General features: G+C 33.5%; 5 protein-coding genes across 5 annotated transcripts; 3 read left to right on the top strand and 2 right to left on the bottom strand.

The window, feature by feature from the left end:
• Positions 1–5: 5 nt before the first annotated feature.
• On the bottom strand, positions 6–4,127 carry LOC148233469 (protein claret segregational-like). Its single transcript, XM_088189930.1, has 4 exons — positions 3,558–4,127; positions 2,477–3,115; positions 2,262–2,412; positions 6–611 (listed from the first exon to the last, which is right to left on the bottom strand). The coding sequence occupies exons 1-4, from the start codon at positions 4,040–4,042 to the stop codon at positions 87–89; spliced, it is 1,800 nt and encodes a 599-aa protein (XP_088046056.1). The 5' UTR covers positions 4,043–4,127; the 3' UTR covers positions 6–86.
• A 4,541-nt stretch (positions 4,128–8,668) lies between these two features.
• RpS26 (ribosomal protein S26) lies at positions 8,669–9,465 on the top strand. Its single transcript, XM_088190331.1, has 3 exons — positions 8,669–8,789; positions 9,010–9,184; positions 9,259–9,465. The coding sequence occupies exons 1-3, from the start codon at positions 8,787–8,789 to the stop codon at positions 9,420–9,422; spliced, it is 342 nt and encodes a 113-aa protein (XP_088046457.1). The 5' UTR covers positions 8,669–8,786; the 3' UTR covers positions 9,423–9,465.
• A 2,377-nt stretch (positions 9,466–11,842) lies between these two features.
• On the top strand, positions 11,843–12,430 carry Tim8 (translocase of inner membrane 8). The gene is made up of 2 exons (XM_088189994.1): positions 11,843–12,020; positions 12,109–12,430. Exons 1-2 carry the CDS (start codon positions 11,913–11,915, stop codon positions 12,277–12,279), a joined length of 279 nt encoding a protein of 92 aa, XP_088046120.1. The 5' UTR covers positions 11,843–11,912; the 3' UTR covers positions 12,280–12,430.
• An 85-nt stretch (positions 12,431–12,515) lies between these two features.
• Positions 12,516–16,704, top strand: LOC148233466 (N(4)-(Beta-N-acetylglucosaminyl)-L-asparaginase). The gene is made up of 6 exons (XM_088189993.1): positions 12,516–12,679; positions 13,454–13,604; positions 13,673–13,898; positions 13,957–14,150; positions 15,655–15,762; positions 16,372–16,704. Exons 1-6 carry the CDS (start codon positions 12,568–12,570, stop codon positions 16,616–16,618), a joined length of 1,038 nt encoding a protein of 345 aa, XP_088046119.1. The 5' UTR covers positions 12,516–12,567; the 3' UTR covers positions 16,619–16,704.
• On the bottom strand, positions 15,852–21,206 carry LOC148233465 (protein MMS22-like). The gene is made up of 14 exons (XM_088189992.1): positions 20,910–21,206; positions 20,563–20,845; positions 20,263–20,502; positions 19,888–20,199; positions 19,587–19,819; positions 19,170–19,443; positions 18,740–19,019; positions 18,336–18,669; positions 17,989–18,274; positions 17,676–17,846; positions 17,237–17,614; positions 16,988–17,175; positions 16,725–16,919; positions 15,852–16,667 (listed from the first exon to the last, which is right to left on the bottom strand). Exons 1-14 carry the CDS (start codon positions 21,113–21,115, stop codon positions 16,622–16,624), a joined length of 3,426 nt encoding a protein of 1,141 aa, XP_088046118.1. The 5' UTR covers positions 21,116–21,206; the 3' UTR covers positions 15,852–16,621.
• Positions 21,207–22,415: the final 1,209 nt, after the last annotated feature.

Genomic DNA, 22,415 nt, shown 5'->3' with positions numbered 1-22,415 from the left:
TAGTATTTATTTATATTCCTTACTGTATATATATATATTAGTATTACAACGAAAGTGTTTATTTACAAAGGGAGATAAATGTAAATTTAAGCCGCTTCTTTCGAGTGTGCGGCTGCCGTCGGTTGCGCCATGGCTAAATTTCTTCGAGCCGACGCCGTCGAACAGTGGCCGACTTGAGTGGCGAACCGGAAAGTGGACAAGGACTCGTGGCCGCAGTCTTCGTAAGGAGCCGCGGCGGCCACCAGCAGAGCTTTGGCCGCTCCTCCCAATTGCGGCTCGAGCAGACGAGTCAATTTCGAGTTCCTGAACGGAATGTGATCTTGCTTCTGTTGGAGTGCCAAAATCACTTGCGTCAAGCCGCTTAACGACTTGTTGATGTTCTTAGTCTCAGTGAGTCTTTGAGTGGTCTTGGCGCTCTCGCTGCCTGCCAAATCTACCAGACAGATTCGACTAGTCAGGGTGAGCGAGCGTCCGGAGTGAACTCCGGAAAGTCTGATGCGGGCGACGCTGTGCGAGCGCGAAGATCTCTCGTTGCTTGACGTGGCTGCAGTTTGACGGTTGGCTTGAGCGATGGCCGCTAGTTTCAGTAGTGCCATGTCATTATCGACATCCTGTAAATTATATTATTTATTCAATTATATCAGAATCATTTACAATAGTAACATAAAAATGATTTCTTAAAGTATTTGTTTTTAACGTCAAATTAAATCTTGCTCAAGAACAATTAATACAGGATTTATATATTTTAAAACCTTTTAACACTTAGTTGCTGAAATCTGACATATATTGGCTAATGTTATTTTGATGAGAATTGCTAGATTAACCGATTGCGATTAACACATGGCGATTTTCTTGATGACATTTATCTGTCATCCTGGATACTGGATACATTTTTAATGAGCTGTCAGGGCAATGATTTTTTCTAATATATATTTTTAGTATTGTTTAATACATCTATATTTAGATAGTAATCTAAAAAGACTGCAAAAAAGGGTCAAGAACAAATCTTGTATAAATTAAAATATTTTATTCATTGTTGTTTATATTAATCCTTTGCGATCGAAGATATTATTTCAACAGTCTTCTATTCACAAATGCCTTCGAGAGACATTTGTGAATAGAATGTTTATCAGTGTATCTACTGTGACCAAAATTCGCAGAATTCATTCGTTGAACGAAACAAAATTTATCTCAAAAACAAGTGTGCATCTCAAATTTTTGTGAAGTTTGTGTTACGTTTTTATACGTTGTTGCTTCAAGATGCAAAGATTTTATTTCAATCTACAAGACAATGCACAGTTGGTACTAAACAACTTTAAAAATAAAATTGAAAAGATTATCTCGCAATACTCAACCCTATAACAACTCGAGAATTAGCTAATATAGTTCAACGATTTCCTGATCACAAGGCTTCCGGAAATAACTTTATTCCCAGCAGCCTTTAAAATATTTTCACTGGTTGCCATCGATTACTTTCTAAATACTATAAATTCGTTACTTGCTCGTCTATATTTTCCATACATTTGGAAGCAAGTTGATGTAATAGTTATTCGAAAACCTGGTACTGACCATACGCTTCCTTTGAGCTATCGACCTATAAGTTTACTGCCCGTCGCAAGCAAAATACATGATAAGATAATTCAAAAATTAGTTCTAGAACATGTTAATAATAATAATATCTTGCTTCAGATCTTCTCATTCTGCCACGGATCAAGTACATTGAGTTGTGAGATATATTCAAAAATTATATATAAATTGTCACTGCAAATCCAACTAAAAGCGTTGCAGTAATATTTTCTCGTAGAAAAAAAGCCTTCGCTGTTGATGAATTAGTAAAAATTAAAATGATGTATAATAGATGCAAATTTTTCAAGAAAATCAAAATCAGCAAATTTCTCGAGAAAATTATCAGATTTTTTCGCTTAAAATTAAATTTGTATGAATATTTTTCTTAATGTTTTACAACGGCTGCATATTTTATACCATTGCATAAAAAGGGGTGGGTCTGTGCAAGAAGTTTTTAAGTTATTTTTAAGAAAGTACTGTGAGCACGAGGTGATTAATACGAATAATGCATTTTTTTACAAAATACAAAATAAATTTGGATTTCAAACGATAAATCTAGTTAAAAATGCCACTGAAGTGTCGGCTTCCGAGTGCAATAGATGACGCCATATTGGCGGCATCTGATCGCAAAGGGTCAAGATAACAATTAACATAAATATTGAAATCGAGACAAAGCGAAACAAAGCAATGCTTACCTTTTCGCTGAGGTTGGTAACGTAGATATCGCTGCCTTTGGCGTCTACCATTCTAATGTCGAGTTCTTTAGGGTCTTTGGTAGGGTCTAACAGATCGAAAATCTGCTCGTTGTAAATCTCCAAGAACGAAGCGTGAACGGTATACTCCCATCTGAAAGCATTGGATATTAATTTGGGGATATCAAATCAAAGCGAATAAAAAAACAACCACTCACCCAGTTCTGATCATCTGCTTGACAGAGTCGAATATCATGGAGCAGGTCCTAGGTACGACGCCGGGTGCGTCTCGAGTACCCTCCATGGTATACGTCTTACCGGAACCGGTCTGTCCGTATGCAAATATGCACACGTTGTAACCGTCGAGCGCGCTCTGCACCAAACACGAGACCTCCTCCCAGACGTCTTCTTGGCCGCTGGCCGGGCCGTAGACGCGGTCAAACTTGAAGTCGTGCTTGGAGAGGCGGCGCGTGGCTCCGGGCTCGACGCGCTCCATCTCCAGCGTGCACATATCGGGGAAACTGAGCGTAGCCACCGGCCTGCCGACAGACAGAGCAGGACGCACCCGGCACACGACGCGAATGTTGCCCTTTAGGTCTTGAAGTTTGTTGTGCAGGGAGCGTCGCTCCCAGTGCAACTTCTGCGTAGACTCTTTCAGCTCTTCGAGATCCTCCTGTTGCGAGGAGATGAGCCTCTCCTGTTGTTGGTTGATCCTCTCGGCTGCGGCGAGCCTTTCGGTGGTGCTGTTCAACTGGCGATTCGCGACACTGAGCGCGAAAGAAGTCTCAGTCAGCTCGTTGCACACTTCAGCGTTCCTTTTCTCCAGATCGTCACGCTCTCGCTCAGCCTTTTCAATTCTATCGTGAACAAAAATAATGCAAGATAAGTCTTGAAATTAGATGTGAACTGTATTACAAAAAATGTTTCGTAAATAAAGTAATTTAAATTTTAGAAATAATTCATTCTGCTCGTTAGATGATGCAGTAAATTGACCACTCATAAGTCGCGAGTCGGTGTGTCTCTTCATGCTCTTATTTTAACCGTCTATTACCAGATAGACAGCATGAATGACAGTAATTCACCATCGCTGGTGAAGACATATTAGATTTTTTAAATAAACTATAAATATGTTTTTTATAACTGTACTTTAATCCAATATGGCGGAGGTAAAATAAACTGGAAAACTTTTTTTGTGAATCTTATTAAAATGATTGTGAAATTTATTCTAAAAAATATTTATTTATATTATATACATTTTTTGCACATGAATCAATAAAACACAGGATAATCGATACAAACCTGGTCAGCAGCTGCGCCTCTCTGAACTCTCGCTCCTTATCCTTGACGCGTAGCTCTTCGGTCTCGGTCGAGAGATCCTGCTTCTGCTTGAGCAAATCCGCGTTCTCTTCGGCCAACTCGTCGCGCTGCCGCCTCAACTCCGGCAGCTCGGCCTTCAGCGGCTTGTGCTTCTCCAGCAAGTCGTTGAAGCGCGCTTTGTAATCGTACGGAGCGATCTTTTTAGCCGGCGGATTGGCGGTCACCGTCGGGGGCGCGGGCGTCGGTCTCTTGACCGCCGTCGCCGCCAAGATAGGCCCCAGGGCGGCGGCTCTCTTGACTCCGATGGTACTCCTCCCCTTGTTTTCTTTGCCGGGCTCATAACGCGCGGTCCCCGGCTTAGGTAGCCCTGGGTGCAGTTTCATACCTTGAACGTCAGACACCGAGAAGCTCCTGCGCAACGTCTTCTTCGCGGCCAACGACCGCTTCGCTGCAAATTGCGATTGCATTTTTAAAGACTGCCGCTATCCGTCAAAAGTAACCGCCGGCTTTTGAATCGCAACTGTCGCGCGGCGCTTGTTGCTATACCTTTTCACCACCTACTCTACTCAATTCAATAAAATTTACATTTAATTATTTCAACACTGTTTATTAAAAAGCTGCAAGTGTTTATCTATTAAATTCATACAAATATATATGCGTAAATTTTTACCTTCTTTCAATAATTTTTTTAATAAACTTTGCAAAATGGATGATGATACTTAAAACTGTAACGATTTATAAATTGCTCTGAGCTAAGCAGAATAAATAAAAATTAATGCTCTATAGTAAAAAAATGAAATAGAAAAATTTCAAAACAAAAAAATAAATAATTATCCCCTATTAAATATTTTCATAATTTATCTATTTTATTGCGCATATTAATAACACTTCCATCGGTAGCTACTGAGGAAACATCATTTTCAAAGCTTAAACTGATAAAGTCGTATCTCCGCTCTACTATTTTTTAAGAAAGAATAATTGAACTTTCAATAATCTCTACTGAAAAATTATTAAACAAATTTGTGTTCCTAAAAGATAGTAAAGTAAAAAATGTATTATAAAGTGTAAACTAATTATCAAGTCTCTGGGGACTTATTATTATATTTATTTATTCATTCAATATGGCCAAAACTTGGCGACACTGGACAAATTCTTTCGGCGTAACGGCCGGTGGTGCTTCATCAACCGTTTATTTGCACATATTTCTTATTGAAACATCTATGTTCAGAATTTTTGTATGCTCAATTTTTGTTAGCGCAATAATCTGGTCAGCATCTACACGTATAATAAATTGAAATAGCTTTTTTTAATTGTAAGGCGTGGAGTAGAAAGTTGTAACGGGGCGCTGGAACTCTTAGAACCGTCATTGACTCCCATCAAAATTACCCTACAAGAAAAGGAAAGCAAGAAGTAAAATGTTGTCAAATATTGTAAATTATATTTTACGGTGATAAAAATAATTAAAACTTAAATATTCTTAACTTCGTCACGTTTTTTTATCAATTAATAATCTCAATCTTTAATTGCATTTTCGGCAGCAGCCTAGTTGTTAAAGATCTTACTCTTCAAAAAAGTATCGTAATGCTTAACCCTTAGACTGCCGACCGGTAAATTCTTAATTACTCGCTGTACGCCATGCGTTTTTAGCGATATAATTTTTTGGCTACTTACTCTGTTTAACACATCATTACAGCCAAAATACTCAATTTTTATATTTTAAAATTATTAATGTATGATTAACATGATTTAACCATTCTAATTATATCAATAAACAAACATTTTTAGTCGTATTGTTGGAAATATAAAGTGAACAAAACTAAATCTATTTGTTGGTCCGCGTGTTGGCTCGCGTACACACACCTACACACACATGTACGCGCGCGGCACTATACAAGCGAACGACAAGCAGGGTCATGCTCACACTGAGACAATTTTAATATATAAATCTGCAACGCATATTTTCTTCGTCTGACCTACATCCTGTTATAATAATTTACAAATCGACAAGATTTCTTTGATGCATACAAAATCACATATATCGTACACAAAAATAACCCTAATAACCAAACCGTTTGTTTTTGATCAATGGTGTTTACAATTGGTTGTTGTTGAAGGTTGTCATATTTCTTTATATATAAAAATAATAAACAATAAAACTTGATAGCAAGATACGATGTTACATTTAACTATATATAATTATATGTATAATTTATAATATATACATATTCTTCTTCTTCTTCCACGGCACTACAACCGGTGATTGGTTTTGGCCTTTCCACCTAATTTCTTGTAGGGCTTCTAGATATATCTTGAGTTTTAGTATTTCTTCCGCTATTGTTTGCATTTTTCCTGGTTGTAATATTGCACATTCCAGCTTCCAAAATTGAAGTCCAATCGTTTATCTAGATTTCGATCGTCTAGGTCAGGGTTTCCCAAACTTTTTGAGCGACGGAACACTTCGTAAATCCGAAAATTTTGGCGGAACACTTAAATTATTTTGCTGTACCCAACTTCTAGGTACTAAAATCTTCGCCTTCATTATGAAGTAGAATATGTTCATTCTTTTAATTTACTCCAAATTTTTGTGAAATATCTATTTAGGCTCCATGGAACACATATTTTGAATTCGCGGAACACCAGTATTCCGCGGAACATAGTTTGGGAAACCATGGTCTAGGTCAGAGGTCGGCAAAGTGCGGCTCCGGAGCCGCATGCGGCTCTTTGGCCCCTTAAGTGCGGCTCTGGCACAAATATCCACGCGCATTCGCGCATTCGATTTAAAAAATAAGGAAATATGGAGCTCTAAATTTAAACGTCTTTGTGTTGATTTGGAAAATTATAATAAAGGTTTGCTAAATTAATAAATAGATTTGGCTCTCAATTTTTTTTAATCGTTGTAATGTACATATTTGGCTCTTTGGCTAATAAGTTTGCCGACCACTGACCTAGACCAGTGGTCGGCAAACTTATTGGTCGAAGAGCCAAATATGTACATTACAATGATTTAAAAAAGTTATGAGAGCCAAATCTGTTTTTTAATTTAGTAAACCTTTATTATAATTTTAGTTGATAAACAATAATTAAAGTAAGGTATCCATAAATTTAAATCATGACAATGACTAACAAACACTTAATGCTAACAATGTCCTTGGATCTCCTTGGAAAGTTTCAGTAAGTCAGGTTTATATGTTGTTGTTTTTAATTTTAGGCATGATTCCAGGTTCTCATCAATAAGAAGACTTCTCAGTTTACTCTTGATGAAGTTCATGCTTGAAAAGGATTGTTCGCATAAATATGTAGAACCAAAAAGGAAAAGAACAGCAAACGCAAGTTTTTTCAGCTGATCGTAAGAGTCAGGAATACTATTCCAGACGTTGAAAATGATCATGTCTTCATTCTCCAGGTCTTTCAAAGCAGACCACTTGTGTTGTGAACTAAGATCACATTCGTTCTTCTCTAATATTTCCAAATCAATACAAAGACGTTGAAATTTAGAGCTCCATATTTCCTTGCTTTTTAAATCCTGCAATTATATTTCAATGTTACCAATGTCAATGCTAAAAGGAGAAAATTTCAATTCAGTTATTGTAGCATTAAGAGGATTTTTGACGAATGCTAAGGTCGCTTTGCTGTTTTTAAACTCATGAAATCTGCTGAGAAATGCTTCCCTCATATTTAAAATAGTTGTTTTGAAATGGTGTTTGTCAATAGAGGAATTATTTTCTTGGCGATGCTTCAGCAGGCTCAGAAAGTGAAACAATGTTTCCCTTTCAAAATCTTGAGCAAAAAGGGATAATTTGTTTTCGAATGAAATGTCTTCTTCTAACATCGAAAAAATTGTGTTTCCTTTCCCTTGTAGTCTACCATGAAATGAAAGTTTTAGATCCTGATTGTCTGTAAGTTCAGGATAGTGAACACCCTTCTCAAGGAGAAATGCTTCAATTTCTGGCAATAGGGACGCGAAACGTTTTAAAACGTTTCCTCTTGATAACCATCGAACCTCGTTATGAAGCAGAAGATCAGGACATAAGGACACTCGATCAGAATTAGCGCCCGGGCCCGTGGATATTTGTGCCAGAGCCGCACTCAAGGAGCCAAAGAGCCGCATGCGGCTCCGGAGCCGCACTTTGCCGACCCCTGGTCTAGGTCATTATGAATCGGGGCGGATTTATTATTTCTTTGTGATTTTTGCATAACTATTTGGATTTATCCACGTTGGTTGGTTTGCTCCATGATAGAAACCCTCCTCCTTTATCCGGGCTTGGGACCGGCAAGAGTGCAACATATCTACACTCCAGGCGGAATATGTAATATATATTACACACACACACACATATATATACAATAAATAATAAACTTTTCGACCATCGTGACGCATTGGGGTAACCTGTTAGGTCACGATGGTATTAATTTAATGTAAATAAATAGAACAAGTAAAATAAAATGATTCAACGACAAGGAATCGTTTTTGTTATTATTATTATTATTATTTAATATTTACTAAGAGTTAATATTGATATTTTATTAATTATATCTTATTTATTTTTATTAATAAGTATTTAATAGTAATTATTATTATTATTATTTAATTATTACAAACAATAAAAACCAATCACAAAAACAGTTGACAATATTAAAACAGTCGAAATAACGTATAAATATATTCACAAGTATTTACAAATCACAATTATCATTGAAATATTGATGACATAATTTAATTTCGATTCATAAATTAAAGTATAAAAAAACGAATTTCCGCGATGCGTTTGTGCTAACCCTAAAAGTGGTCTAAATAAGCACGATCGAAACCACGCGCGAAATACAAACGACTAAAATTAAGGCGTGACTTTATAATTATATATACCACTGTTTCATCGCAAATTCTATAAATAAAATCACTGAAATCGTTTACTAGGAACTCAAACTGATTTTTAAAACATATATTGCCAACTTTTACCTTTCCGTTTCTTTAAAAAACGAAGGTTTTAACGAGCGCATCATATCATGCGCTTGGCGTTAGACAGTAGATTTAGTTGCGCATCATATCATGCGCTTGGCGTTGAAAGGAATAATATAATTAAAATCTGATAAAACATGAATCTGTAAAAACGGAAACAGTGCGGATAATGGCCGATATTTTATCTCTTATTAAGACCGCCCGCCCGGAAGCAGGTGCTGCCACGCTCTTCTGTCTCTCACGCCGTCGCCGCCATGGTACGTCAACCTTTTACTTCTCCCTTTATCACTGAATTTCACTCATATTGCCACTCTTATGCTACACTTCGATGATTCAACGTATATTGTGCCGTGTCCTGTCGGAAAGGGCACCACGCCACGGTTGAATCATCGAAACCGAACGCTACATTGCAACATAACCTGAAAATGTGGCAGACGTCTGGTTCGATTGTGAACATGGAATGCTTTTCGTTTCCAGACTTGCAAGCGTCGTAACGCCGGTCGCTCCAAAAGCGGACGCGGTCATGTCGACCCGGTGCGATGCACGAATTGCGCTCGCTGCGTCCCTAAGGATAAAGCTATCAAGAAGTTCGTGATCAGGAACATCGTCGAAGCGGCCGCCGTCAGGGACATCATGGAGGCTTCGTATGATTGTGAGTAGTCTTTCAAGACGGTCATTACTCAATAGTGCGATTTGCATTACTAATTGTTTTTTATCGTTCTATAGCCAATTATCAACTCCCTAAATTGTACGCAAAGCTCCACTATTGCGTATCGTGCGCCATCCACAGCAAAGTGGTGCGCAACAGATCAAAGAAAGACAGGAGGATCCGCACACCGCCTCAACGTTTCTCACGAGACAACAAAAACCAGAACAGGCCCAGGAAGTAAAGATACAAACATGTATAATTTAAAATAAACTTATACAACTCCATATTCCGTTTTTAATTTATATCAATAACACTACATTTCATTTATTTTAATATATATTTATCTTTTGCTGCAAATACATTTTATAAGTGCTACATCAAGTTCTGGTACCGATCAACTTTCAATATTGTTCATAACATGATGAGAATCAATTTCTTATAATATTTTATAGATGTTGCATCAAAAATTAAAAAAAAAATATTGAGCATCTTTAATATATTCCAAGAATCACTAAAAAATTGTGTATGTATGTATGATTCTCGAAAAGCCCCGAACTACATTTTTTACAAATAAAACAAGATAACGGTTAAAGAAATAAATTTCAATCGTGTTGTAGATATGAAAATGGAGATGAATTTATAATTTTTTAATTATCGAACATTGTAATAAATTCACAAAACTACTTATATCTTATGGTATATCTACATTTTTACAAGCGTATTTTCTACTTTATCTTCAATATAAGCTCACTAAATTTGTATCATGTACATAAAATTATCAGAAAACTGATTTACGTTTTCATAAAAAAATTACAATGAATCTTATTAGAAAATAAAAAGCATTAATCGGATTTATTTCATGACTTAGGAAATAGATTTTTTTCAACATTAATTTAGATATTAAAATTAATTGTATTACAACAGCTAGAGAATACCGATTAGGTAAAAATAAAATGGGATATTTGCATAATTTTCTTTATTTAAAACTTTGGTAAATAAATAAATTACATTTATTGCATTTTGAATATTTTAAGATGTGAATATAAATTTATAGAACTCAGAGCAGTGAGTACACAATGTTTTCAAAACTAAAAAATCTTAAATTATTTTTAATATAAGGGTCTGATAAATCACGTTAATTGGTATTCAACCTTTTTAGAAAGACAAAGCAGTAAAGGTAGAAACAATAATCATTGATTAGTCAAAAATATTTTTATTATTTTTTTAAGGATTCCGATCTATTTACTTCGTCACACAACAGATAACATTCAGCTTCTTTTCTTTGTAACTAACATGTAATTTAAAATTGTATTCACGTTGGAAAGAAAATTTAGAAACATGTAATAAAAATAAATGGGTACATTATCAGATATCTTTGATGAAGCTGGTAAATTTATTGACATAAATACCTATTTTCAGTGACATGGAAGAAACTCAAAAGGAACGCGAATGTGATTACAAAGCGATTTCCAAATAAATTTGTATTAATTGTTGATGAATCTGGTTTATTTATCGATGACTGAATATTAATGAAAAATACAGAATAAAATTATTTGCAAAATTAGCCTAAATTAATACCTAGCACAAATATTTTCTTTATATCAGAGTACAAATTGCCAGAACCACCCTTTGAGAGGGATAATAAATTTGTTGCAATTACTTGTTAAAAACATAAAAAGTAATTCTTATAGTTATTCATGTCAAGATGATATTTCACGCCAGCGTTATATAAGCAGTAGGAATATTTTTTTTGCCTAAGAACTTCAACTGAAATTTGCCACTTGTAGCGAAACTAAACCAAAGTCAAATAAAATATAATGATTTATAAATATATGTAAATCAGTTTACTCTTTCCTCAGAAATGTCATTTTATAAAAAAAATATATTTGCACTTTGCATTCACATTCTCTAGAATAATACATATTATCTTTGAATATTTTAATCCATTACTAAGTAACTCATCGATTAATACAGGGCTGTGGAGTCGGAGTCGGAGTATTGTAAGCGGAGTCAGAGTCGTAAAAAATCGACCGACTCCGACTCCTTTTTAACATTTTCCATCCCGATCAATAATGTTTTAAGTCAGTAATATGAAATAAACAAAAGTATTAGAAGAAATTCTTGTTTTAAGATCTAATTCCCTTTGAATCACGGATTTTCGAATATATTATTGATTAAATTAAGTACGTAAGTAAGTTCTTTCTTCTTTGCTGTTATTTACATAAATAAAATAATTAAAAATAAATTTAATATTTTAAGATTATCTTATCGAAATGCTTAAATTCGGAGTCGGTCGAAGTCGGACCTTGCGAAAAAGTCGGTGTCGGAGTCGAGAAAAATTTCCAACGACTCCACAGTCCTGGATTAATAACTTCAACATAAAAATAGTTATTGACACACATTTGTTTAAAAGTGACAGACAAGTAAGTTTTTATTCTTAACCAACGAGCATATTATATGTAATTTTAATTCATATAATTCCTAAATTGTATCTCTATTCTAAAAGCAGAAAAAATGTTCATAATAATTGAGTTTCTGTGCGTGGTGCCGATAAAAGTAACAAATACCGTATTTTTAAAAACTACGAACGATAAACAGTTTTTTTGATTTATAAAATACGCATTTTGTGATTTCTCAAATTATATTTATTTTTCATACTGGCAGCACTGCTCTCAGAGTGCGATTTCTGGCAAGTAACTTGTAACTAGCTGTCTAACCTATAAATTTAAAGATGGCTGATACGTACGACCTGTCTGCGATGGAAATGCCTAAAGCAGGTGAAAATGAACTCCAAGAATTCCTCATGATAGAGAAACAAAAAGCCCAATTAAACGCCCAGGTATATGCATCATAACTTCAACTGAAAATATGAAGTGATGAAATGATTCTTTATAATCGTAACATATAAAAACGTTCTTCTTTTGCAGATACACGAATTCAACGACTTCTGTTGGGACAAGTGTATGGATAAACCTGGCACTAAGTTGGATTCCAGGACTGAGACATGCCTATCTAACTGCGTGGAGCGCTTTTTAGACGTCTCGTTATTGATAACCAACAGATTTTCACAATTAATACAAAAGAGTGGTGGCAGATAAGCAAACCGCAGCTGATATATTAGTTCGATTAGTCCGATATTTTAATTGCTATTTACTTTAAACTTGATATTGTATAATTATTACTCTTACAATGTTAGTTGACACAAATTGTTTGTTATTGATTATTGTAAAAATATATAATTTTAAATAATGCCTAATATTTTATTTATATGTATTTTTATGATGGCTTATAGTGAAGTTAATAGTTTATAACATTTATGGTTGAAAATTAATGATTTAAGACCAAATATTTGATAACTGACAGTTGTCATTTTGGTGTGTCGAAAGATGATAAAGTTAAGGTTATATACGTTTTTATCTCTATTTTTAATTATTCCTTGTTATTCGATCGAGCCTGTGGTTATAACCACATGGAAGTTTACAACCGCTGCTGAAGAAGGTTTGTGTTTTATATATTATTACCTATGTAAGGTTATACAATTATAATATGTTATATATTAATTTGATTGCGGCTTAGAGTATGCAAGGAGAACCTTAGTAAACAAATGTTTATTTGAAAAAGTTTTATTTTTGCTCCTAATCACAGACTACATATTAAAAGAGTATTGAAAATTTTAAATCCAAAGGTATTGAATAAATGTCATTTTTCGTTTTCATATCACGAGTTACATGAATAAAACTCATTAAGAATGTCGGCGCTACACTCAGCAACTAATGGTTACGAACTCTCGGCTACGAAAGCGGCCAATAACGTTTTGCTACATAAATACGCAGGTGCAAGCGTTGGTCAAAACCGAACACCACAAATAATTGCAATGAATTTACTTAAATGGAGAATTATATAAATTGATAATATTATTCACTCTACAATTTAAATGTTTCTATCAATGTTTGTTTCTATCAATTTATGTATTTCCACACAAATGAATGAGAAAATCTGAACTATATATCTATCGAATCAATGTTATTGTTTCGACGAGTACAATACATTTTTTAATGGGGACAAACGGTTATAGAAATTTTGACTACATGGTGTTGTTAATATTTGTGTGTACCAATATGTTTTTATCTCTAGTTTTTATTCATTTTTTCTCTAAAGTAAATGATAATTATATAGAAAGCATGTTTTCATGCAAAGTTTCAGTAAAATAAGCACACCTACAATGATTTTGAAGATACTTTTTGAGTTTAAATATCATAACTCTATTATTAGCATGGAGAGTCGTTCAACAATCTTCTGCCCTCGATGCAATTGAAAAAGGGTGTTCCATTTGTGAAGTCAACCAATGTGATGGAACTGTTGGATATGGAGGAAGTCCCGATGAAAATGGTGAAACCACTTTAGATGCCATGATCATGGACGGGTATATTATAACTAAATAGGAATCATATTTATATTTGCAGTATATATTTTTATTATAATTATTTACAGGCGTAACATGAACGTCGGAGCAGTCGTAGCGTTGAGACGGATTAAAAACGTAATCTCAGTCGCAAGAAAAATATTAGATCACACGTCTCATTCGATTCTTGCCGGCGACTTGGCGACAGAATTTGCAATAAAGATGGGCTTCAAGGAAGAATCTCTATCGACTAATCATTCTAAAAAGATGTGGACGGATTGGAAGAAAAATAACTGTCAACCAAACTATTGGATGGTAATATCATTCTTATTATTTATCCTTTAGCAAGATGTTAAAATGCATTATATTTTAGAACGTACAACCAGATTCTAGACAAAGTTGTGGACCTTATAAGCCTTTAGATTATATTTTGAATACGTACAAAACAGAACAAAACTTTGATGTCGGAATCAATAATCACGATACTATTGGAATGGTAGTTATCGATGGTAATGGAGATATAGCTGCTGGAACTTCGACTAATGGAATGAAACATAAAATTCCTGGGTATTTTAATATTGTTCATTATAAGTAGCTTAAAAATTACTGAACGATCCTTTTAATCTTGATATCCCAACAGTTAACACTATTAATATTAAATTTATAAAGCACTTTTATTAATGTGTTGAATTGTCAATTTCTAAAAAACTGTTAACATCACATTAAAACGGCGAACATCGAGTAAAAGCTCACTTCTAATATTTTCATATGGACGTTTATTTAAAAAATATGTTTTCATCGCTGAGGCCTTTTCTTCATCTCTCCAATTTGTTGCGTTATACTTTTTCAGAAAGAGTTTAATATGTTATAAAATATTTTTAACCCTTTGCAGTTTAATATTTTTTTCTTAATAAATCCACTGCGGTCTAATTTATTTAATCACAATAATTAAACTTCTTACCTGTTATTTATATATCATTTATTTAGTTTTTAGAAAATTTTCAAGAAAGTACAGTCAATTTCGGATTCCCTCGACCTGCAGGAGGTTCTCAATTCTTTATGGAAGTGGGCTTGCTGTAACCAATTGCCTTTCAGTGTAATGAAATGTCATACATTTTAATTTTCAAGGTTATCGATGCCGTCTGAATATTCCTATATTGGCGATTATATTTTAGACAGGTCTTCCTTTACTAAGGATTTAGATGTGAAATTTAGCCAGCACATTGCAGAGACTCACAGCAGATCATTAAAAATGCTCGGTTTTATCCTAATAAATGCCCGCTACTTCAGGAATACTTTATTATTGCGCACTCTTTATGATGCTCTAGTCCGCAGCATACTAGAAACTAGCTTTATTATTTGGATTCCAGGCGTAATGAGTCAATGTAATGAATTGAAGCTGGAAAAAGTACAATTCCTTCGATATTTATACTTGAAGGAATACGGATATTATTTGTTCTTGTTTCCTAGTACTTTTATTTTGGGAATTTTAATATACGTTTCGTTGTCCACTCGCAGAAGTGTTTATATAATTAAACACTTCTGAAAATTGCTCAAAGGCATTGTAGACAACTCTTCGGCACTCGAGCAGCTCCAAATGTGGGCTCCGAAAGGTGATTATAGTTCTCGGTCGAGTCCATTATTCTTGCATGTAAAGTCTAGAACTATAGCACTTGCCAACTCTTCGCTGGCAAAGGCCATGCATCTGCTTAATACTGTACATCAAGATATTGACATTGAATATATGGGATTTTGGTTAAATTCATGTGGGACAATGCACACCTGTTGAGGTGATTTGTGTCTGTTCTTTTATCTTGTTTTTACTTATATGCCTGTGTGTGTGTATGTATGCATAGGTATATATTTTTAAATCGTATATTTTATACTTTTGGCAATCGTGACGCATTAGGTTAACCTGTCAGGTCACGATAAACATAATTTTAATAAATAAATAAATTTAGGGTCATCAGAAAAAGGACACCTGTTTAGAGCAGGGTCTTAAAGAATAACTATGCAATATTTGATGTTATGATATAAAAATAATACTGAGATATATTATATTAAATTTTAGACGAGTAGGAGATTCACCAATACCAGGATCTGGAGCATATGCTGATAATGAAGTAGGAGGAGCAGCAGCGACTGGCGACGGAGACGTCATGCTGCGATTCTTACCGAGGTTTATAAAGCTGTTTGAAAATAATACCGATTGATCGTTTTAAAAATGGTCAGAATTTAAACCAATTTTGGGTCAGAATAAAAGTCGAATCTCGGTCAGAATTTTATTAATAGCCTGGTCATAATTATATTATTCAGGGTCAGAATTAAAATATAGTGATCAGAATTAAAATAATGAATGGTCCTAATTATATTATTCAGGGTCGGAATAAATATCAAAAGGTTAAAATAAAAAAATGCATAAGATCAGAATAAAAATTAAAAAAATCTTACAAAATATTATGTGCGAGTGAGCGTTGCTCAAAACATTGAGCACCCCATTAATAACTCTCAACAAATTGATATGACAGATTGACCAGTTGTACCAATCTTTAGCGTTACAGCAATAACATACGATAACACTATTGTCAACTGAAAAAATCATTCTGACCATCTGTCAAAATAATTCTTACCGTTTAATGTAAATTTTGACTAGTCCAATTTAAATTCTAACCATCTAATATTTATGCTGGCAGTTTATATTCTGACCCACATAATACAAAATCTGATTAATACGATAAATTCTGATCTGAAAAATACGAGTCTTTAAAAATTAATTTATTCATTCTAGTTTTCTTGCCGTCGAAGAGATGAGGAGAGGTGCCACTCCTTCCGAAGCGGCGCAGATAGCGATATCTCGAATTGTGAAGCGTTATCCAAAATTTTTCGGAGGAGTTGTGGCATTGGACAAGAAAGGAAATTACGGAGCCGCTTGCAACGGTATGGCAGTTTTTCCCTTCTGCATAGCAAACAAAGAGACTAACAAAGTCACCGTCGAGGAAGTCAGATGCAGCGATCCTCACACTATACAGTTTTAATTGTTATTTGATATTTTCAATACTAGTTTCTATTTCGCTGATGCTGTTCCTAAAAAATATAATAGACTGTAATTATTATAGACTTATAGATGAATTATTTTGTTACCTTAATCCGTGATCGAAACCAACTCCGCGCATTTTTTCAATTTTTGATACTTCAGCTTTAAAACTCGCTAGAAAAATGTTCACGTGATACACTCCTAAAAGTGGGACTATGATTGATACTAGTTTGAAAAAAGCTACTGAGTTGAATGCTAAGTGTTTTTGACACGTTTTCACTAGAATATCTCTGACTTCGTTTCTGTTGGAACATAGATTAAATCATAAATATCATCCTAATAAAAAATTATGTATAAAAGTATTTATTACCTAATATCTAATTCAGTGTTTGATTGATTACATATTATGCTGACGATCAATTTAGCTATCTTTTTATTTGGACTATTCACATCGGAGAACATGAGTTGTTCAAATATGGGGAGTAGCGTACACGACACAATCACTAATAATAGATTCATATTTGCCGAATAGCTGATACTCTGAATCACCGACAATGCCTGAAACATGTCAATCGCAAATTAGTATCATTCCAGCGTTGTATCAGTAGCAAAAATCTACCTTCGTTGAATGGACGTGGTTCTGTTTTCCTCTGCATGTGATGAAGTTAACCGCTATCTTCTCCAATATGTATCTTTCCAATTCTAAATCAACGCTGCATTCATTAGGAATCATTTTATGAACTACGATATAGCTTTCGTCTTTAGTCGATAGCGTTTTTTCGGCAAAGTATGGTAAGTATTGCAAGATCATGTCCTTCATGACTTTATCTATATAAGCGTCATTTTTATAATCTAGTAGATATAATCCCTTCATGAATATGGACCAGCTCTTGCAGATGCCTGTGACTGTGTAAGAATGGACTTTTTTCTCCATGAAGAGTTGAGGCGGGAGGATTATCGAGCTAATGATGCCGTGTAATAAACATGAGGGATCGGCCTGTTGATTTAGATTATTATTTTACTACTTAAGTGTGACTTTAAAATATTGATACACTTACTCTTGTGTAAATGATGGAAGAACAATGCAGAAAAAGGTTTGCGATGGTCATGAATATTTGTACAACATATTGAGACGATGGCGGCGTTTTAATTGCGGATGCGGCGTACTTGTCAATGTTCTTTAAATATTGATTAACTTGCTTTTTAAACTGCAATTTTTTGTTTGTGTCCTGAAATATATATACATTTGATTTACTGTGTGATGTAATGTAATTAAAATAAGCTTTAATTTATTGTTATTATTTTATGATAGTTTGTAGGCATTAAAGAAACCATCTCAATGATGAGGAAATGTTAAAGAATAAATTATACCTGAATGTTATGCCACGCATTACTAATAGCATAGAAAAATTTGCATAAATTTTTCTGCTCTACATTTCCGTGAGTAGGCGTTATATTTAACGCGGCAAACTCTCTCAGTTGACATATCAATAGCATCAGATGAGTATTGTCATCATCAGTATCGTTATCTTTAGCTATTAAAGTACACTTGATCCAACATTGTATCAATAAACTTTGGCAAACTTCATTTTCATTCTCCATTGACTGCAACATTTCATCGTCTTGCAATATAAGCATCAAAAGATGACGCGTCACCCTGCAAAATTATCATTTTATTATTTACATATGAATAATTAATAAATACAAATGATATTTACTGATCGTCGGCGTTTTCGATGTGCAGAAAATAATTGAGCATGTCTTCAAACGATCCATATTTTTTGGTGCATATTTTAGTATCTAACTTGAATTTTAAGAAGTTGAATGATAATTCGGCTAATTGCAGAACTGACGTTCCGTTGGAATAGAGAGTTTTAGTGCAGTTTAAAATGTGTGTAAATAGAGCGTCTACCATTAAAGTCACGCTTTGATTAAAATCTATTTGATAAGAACATAAGATACGTAATTTTGATAGTAGAGAAGAAAACGTTTCTATGATATTATACGTATCTGATAAATTGCACACTGTCAAGTATTTAACTATCCAAGAATCTGTAATTAAGTTTTAAATAATTTAAAAGACCATAAATTTACTCAAATTGTGCGATAATCTAATAAATACCAATCAAGACATATTCTTCGTTTTTGAAGTCTGAACTAGCGTTGAGTACATCTAGGCATCCTTTGAGTGTCATATTAACTAAAGATAATGAATCTGAGTCCCTCAGACCAGAACAAGAATTCATTAAATTCATAATTGGTAAAGCAGCTTTTGCAATACTGTACTTATTCTCGATATATAAATAAAGAATAGTCAAATGAGTCATTGTTATTATCTTTTTCTTGTCCAACTGTAGATTGTTGATAGGAATTTGTGCTAAGAGTCCTTGTAGTTTTGTACACTGAAAATATATAATATATTTAGAGATCCTATTATATCCATTCAGTCATGTGACTTTAATCTATTGCCTGATAATGTAGTTTTTTACATTTCTTAATCAGGCAAAAGGTTAATATGATCACATTATATATTATTTTATCGATATACAGACTATATCTTTCAAATCAGTCGCCATAGCCATTGTGAAATATATTGTGGTGAAGTTTTTCAAGCCGTATTCGTTCAACGCCAATATTTTATTTAAAGTAAACTTTGGTAAGATGCGTCCTTTAATTTTTTGGCAAAGACTCAGTTGGTTGTTCATCAGGCTTTTCTTTAGATATGCCCCTAATAGGGCGTTAAAGAGCTGAAAGCTATTTCCGGACGTAACTTCCGTGATGGATAGTCGCGATTTCAAATCAGCGATTGTTTCATCTACAGATGGACTGTAAAAACATCATGAATAATGTATCAGTAATATAGAATATTTTAGCCATTGAAAAATCACATAAAAGTAGTATAAAATTAATAAAAAAAAAATATTTATTACATCTTTATACAATTTCAATGAAAAATATTATATAAATACCTAAATATAGCAGTTAAATCATCATCTTTGCTTTCTACTGAAAAAACTGAATTTAAATGCTTGTGAAAATATTCCCAAAGCAACGTTATAATCTCATGCTTCGGTTCTGACCATATCATCGATAATTTAATGATCTGCTTCATAATTATTCTGAGATTCTCTTCGTTCATTGAAGTTTCAGAAGTTGTTATCTTCGTAATAATATATTCAAGATGTTCAAAATTGGCACTTATCTAAAAGCGAATTAATAAGACTATCATAAATACACATTAATAATATAAAATGAATCTTCAAACAATACTCTTAAAGAAGAAGCGTTTCTGGAATCGTCGCCAAATTCATACTGTTGTAAACGGGATAGTTTTAACAATAGACACAAAGAGAACTCTTGCGGTTCATTACATTTGATATGTCTAAATGTATATAGATCGATACACGAGTATGAGACATCGTTATTGATATTTGCTTCTAAAACAAACTTCATCATGATATTGTTGTAATACGGCCAAAAATTAGCACACTTGTTCTGCGACGATTGTCTCTCTAAATATATTTGTAGTCCGAACCACATTTCTTTAGCACAAGAGCAGGGAAAAATGCTCTCACTACCTTTCTGAAAATATAACACAACATGATAAGATTTTAAAAATAAAATAATATATTATGAAACAAATACCTGATCGTACGATTTAATCGATAGCGATATCATATTGTACATGAGCCAATCTATTTCTTTTTCAAATTCTGTATTAAAATTGGAGCTTTTGTTCATATTTTCAGTAGCGAATGCTTCTGTTTCAGTTTCTAATAAAATATTCTGATCTTCATTCGTCGATAAGAGTTTTACCATTATAATAAAATTCAACCAAAGTAATTCTAAGTATAAGTGATAGATATGAAACGACGCAAAAGAGCACTAAAATTGTAATAAAATAAATATTGAGATTATTTTAAAACTTATTTCATTTATACACACCTGATTTCCTATCTCTGATGTACAGTTCTGTATAACAAAATTCGGTAAAGTATCAATCGATTGAAGCATAATACGAAAGTTAAGTAAGTATTCTTTAATTGACGTCAGAAAAATTTCATCGTTCAACGATTCTTCATCAGAATCGAGTCTTAACAACGTTGATCTAATATGTACGAATAAACTTAAAATATTCTCTCTTAAGAACCCATTATCAGAATATTCATTTTCGATAATAGGCTCACCGTCATTTAGAGCGGCTTGGTTTAAAATTTGAAAATATTTCCTATTAAATCATTAAAATGTTAATTAATTTATGCTTTGTATTACCATATTTAATGATTAATTACCTAGCAAAGTCGAACAAATCTGAAGAATGTTCTGCGAGTGCTGAACCAGTGTTATAAATATTTTTAAATAAGATTAAGGTCTGATAGCTTTGAGATTTTTCATCGTCACTTTCTTCGCAATTGTCGTAATTTATTTCTTTTTGTATAAAAGACGATTTGCTTTGACAGAATTTGTCTGCTAAACCGTGACATTCCAATAAAAACATTTTTAGTACAATTGTGTGATCTCACAACATTCAGTTTTTGACAGTTGGCGCCACATTACTGCCAACAGCTCAAGTTTGTTTTAAACACATCGTTGGCCATAATAGCTTAATATATGTTCAAAAAGTAATACAAATTATAAATGTACAGCATTTATTTAATAATTGAACGAATCAAAAATCATATTTTTTTAACAAAAGACAACGTTTTTAAAGGATCCGCCAAAATATTGATAATTTTTGATAAACTTGCATGGTGACAATTGCGCGTAAAGATAACTATTATCTAATAATAAAATAAAATTAAAATATATCATCCCCTCCGCGACTTTTTCCTGTTCTCACAGATAAAGATGACATCGAAATAACAACATTTTGCAATCAAATAGAAGTCAAATAAAGATCAAACCACGTATTTCATAAATGTGTTGCAGATTTGAGGAAACGTTAGAATATGTGCTATTTTTGATTAGACAGCACAATATAAATATTATATAATAAAGATATATTGCTGTTTAGCGTTAAAGGAATTCAACGGCATATTGTTGCTTAGTATCGTCATTAACACCACAATGCTCGAAAAAGTAAATGGTAAATGAAATAATGCGTCAGTGATATTAAACACTTTTATTCATATTTTATTTTTTGTTGTGTAATATTTTTCGCACGGAAGTGGTGCACTGTGTATTTTGTAGCATCATCTGGCGTGCAGTATTCTTAAATATATTTCTCTGGTCTGGTGGGCAAATAATCCAAGCAACTCTCTTTTATTAGAAAAGGTCCAAAATAGGTTTATCAGATACCTGAAGGAATACATTATATAATATTTTGGCAGATAGGTGGTGACTTGTGGCAATTACATATAGCCACTGCAGTATTATTTATTAAAATATAGTTTAGTTACATGTTGAAATATGATGACGAACGAAGCGCCGCCAGTCGTAGTCTTTTCGTCGTGATCCGCCAAAAGAATAATATAATCTACCAAAGTATTCCTCTCACAGCAATGTGAGGGGAAATACTTTGGTAGATTTTGGAAAATTTCAAAAGCGATCAACAATTTATTGTCACTGCAGTACTAAGTGTAATATGGTATTAGAAGTCAATCGAATAAATATTTTAATACAAAACTAGATATTTTTGGTTTGTGCAACAGCAGTCTCAAGCTTTTATAATCGTCTCTATTGTATATAATTCAGCACGGCCAATTCTTTAAAAATGAAATTATCACTATGGACATTAAATTTAATAAAAATTAACTGTTTAAAAACGTTTTGGCTACTTTTTATAATGCTCTGAAAAT

The sequence above is a fragment of the Plectrocnemia conspersa genome, unplaced genomic scaffold (assembly GCF_051122295.1).
Source record: "Plectrocnemia conspersa isolate PC_06_02 unplaced genomic scaffold, ASM5112229v1 ptg000008l, whole genome shotgun sequence".
Taxonomy (NCBI): Eukaryota; Metazoa; Arthropoda; class Insecta; order Trichoptera; family Polycentropodidae; genus Plectrocnemia; species Plectrocnemia conspersa.
This window is presented reverse-complemented; position numbering and strand designations above follow the sequence as displayed.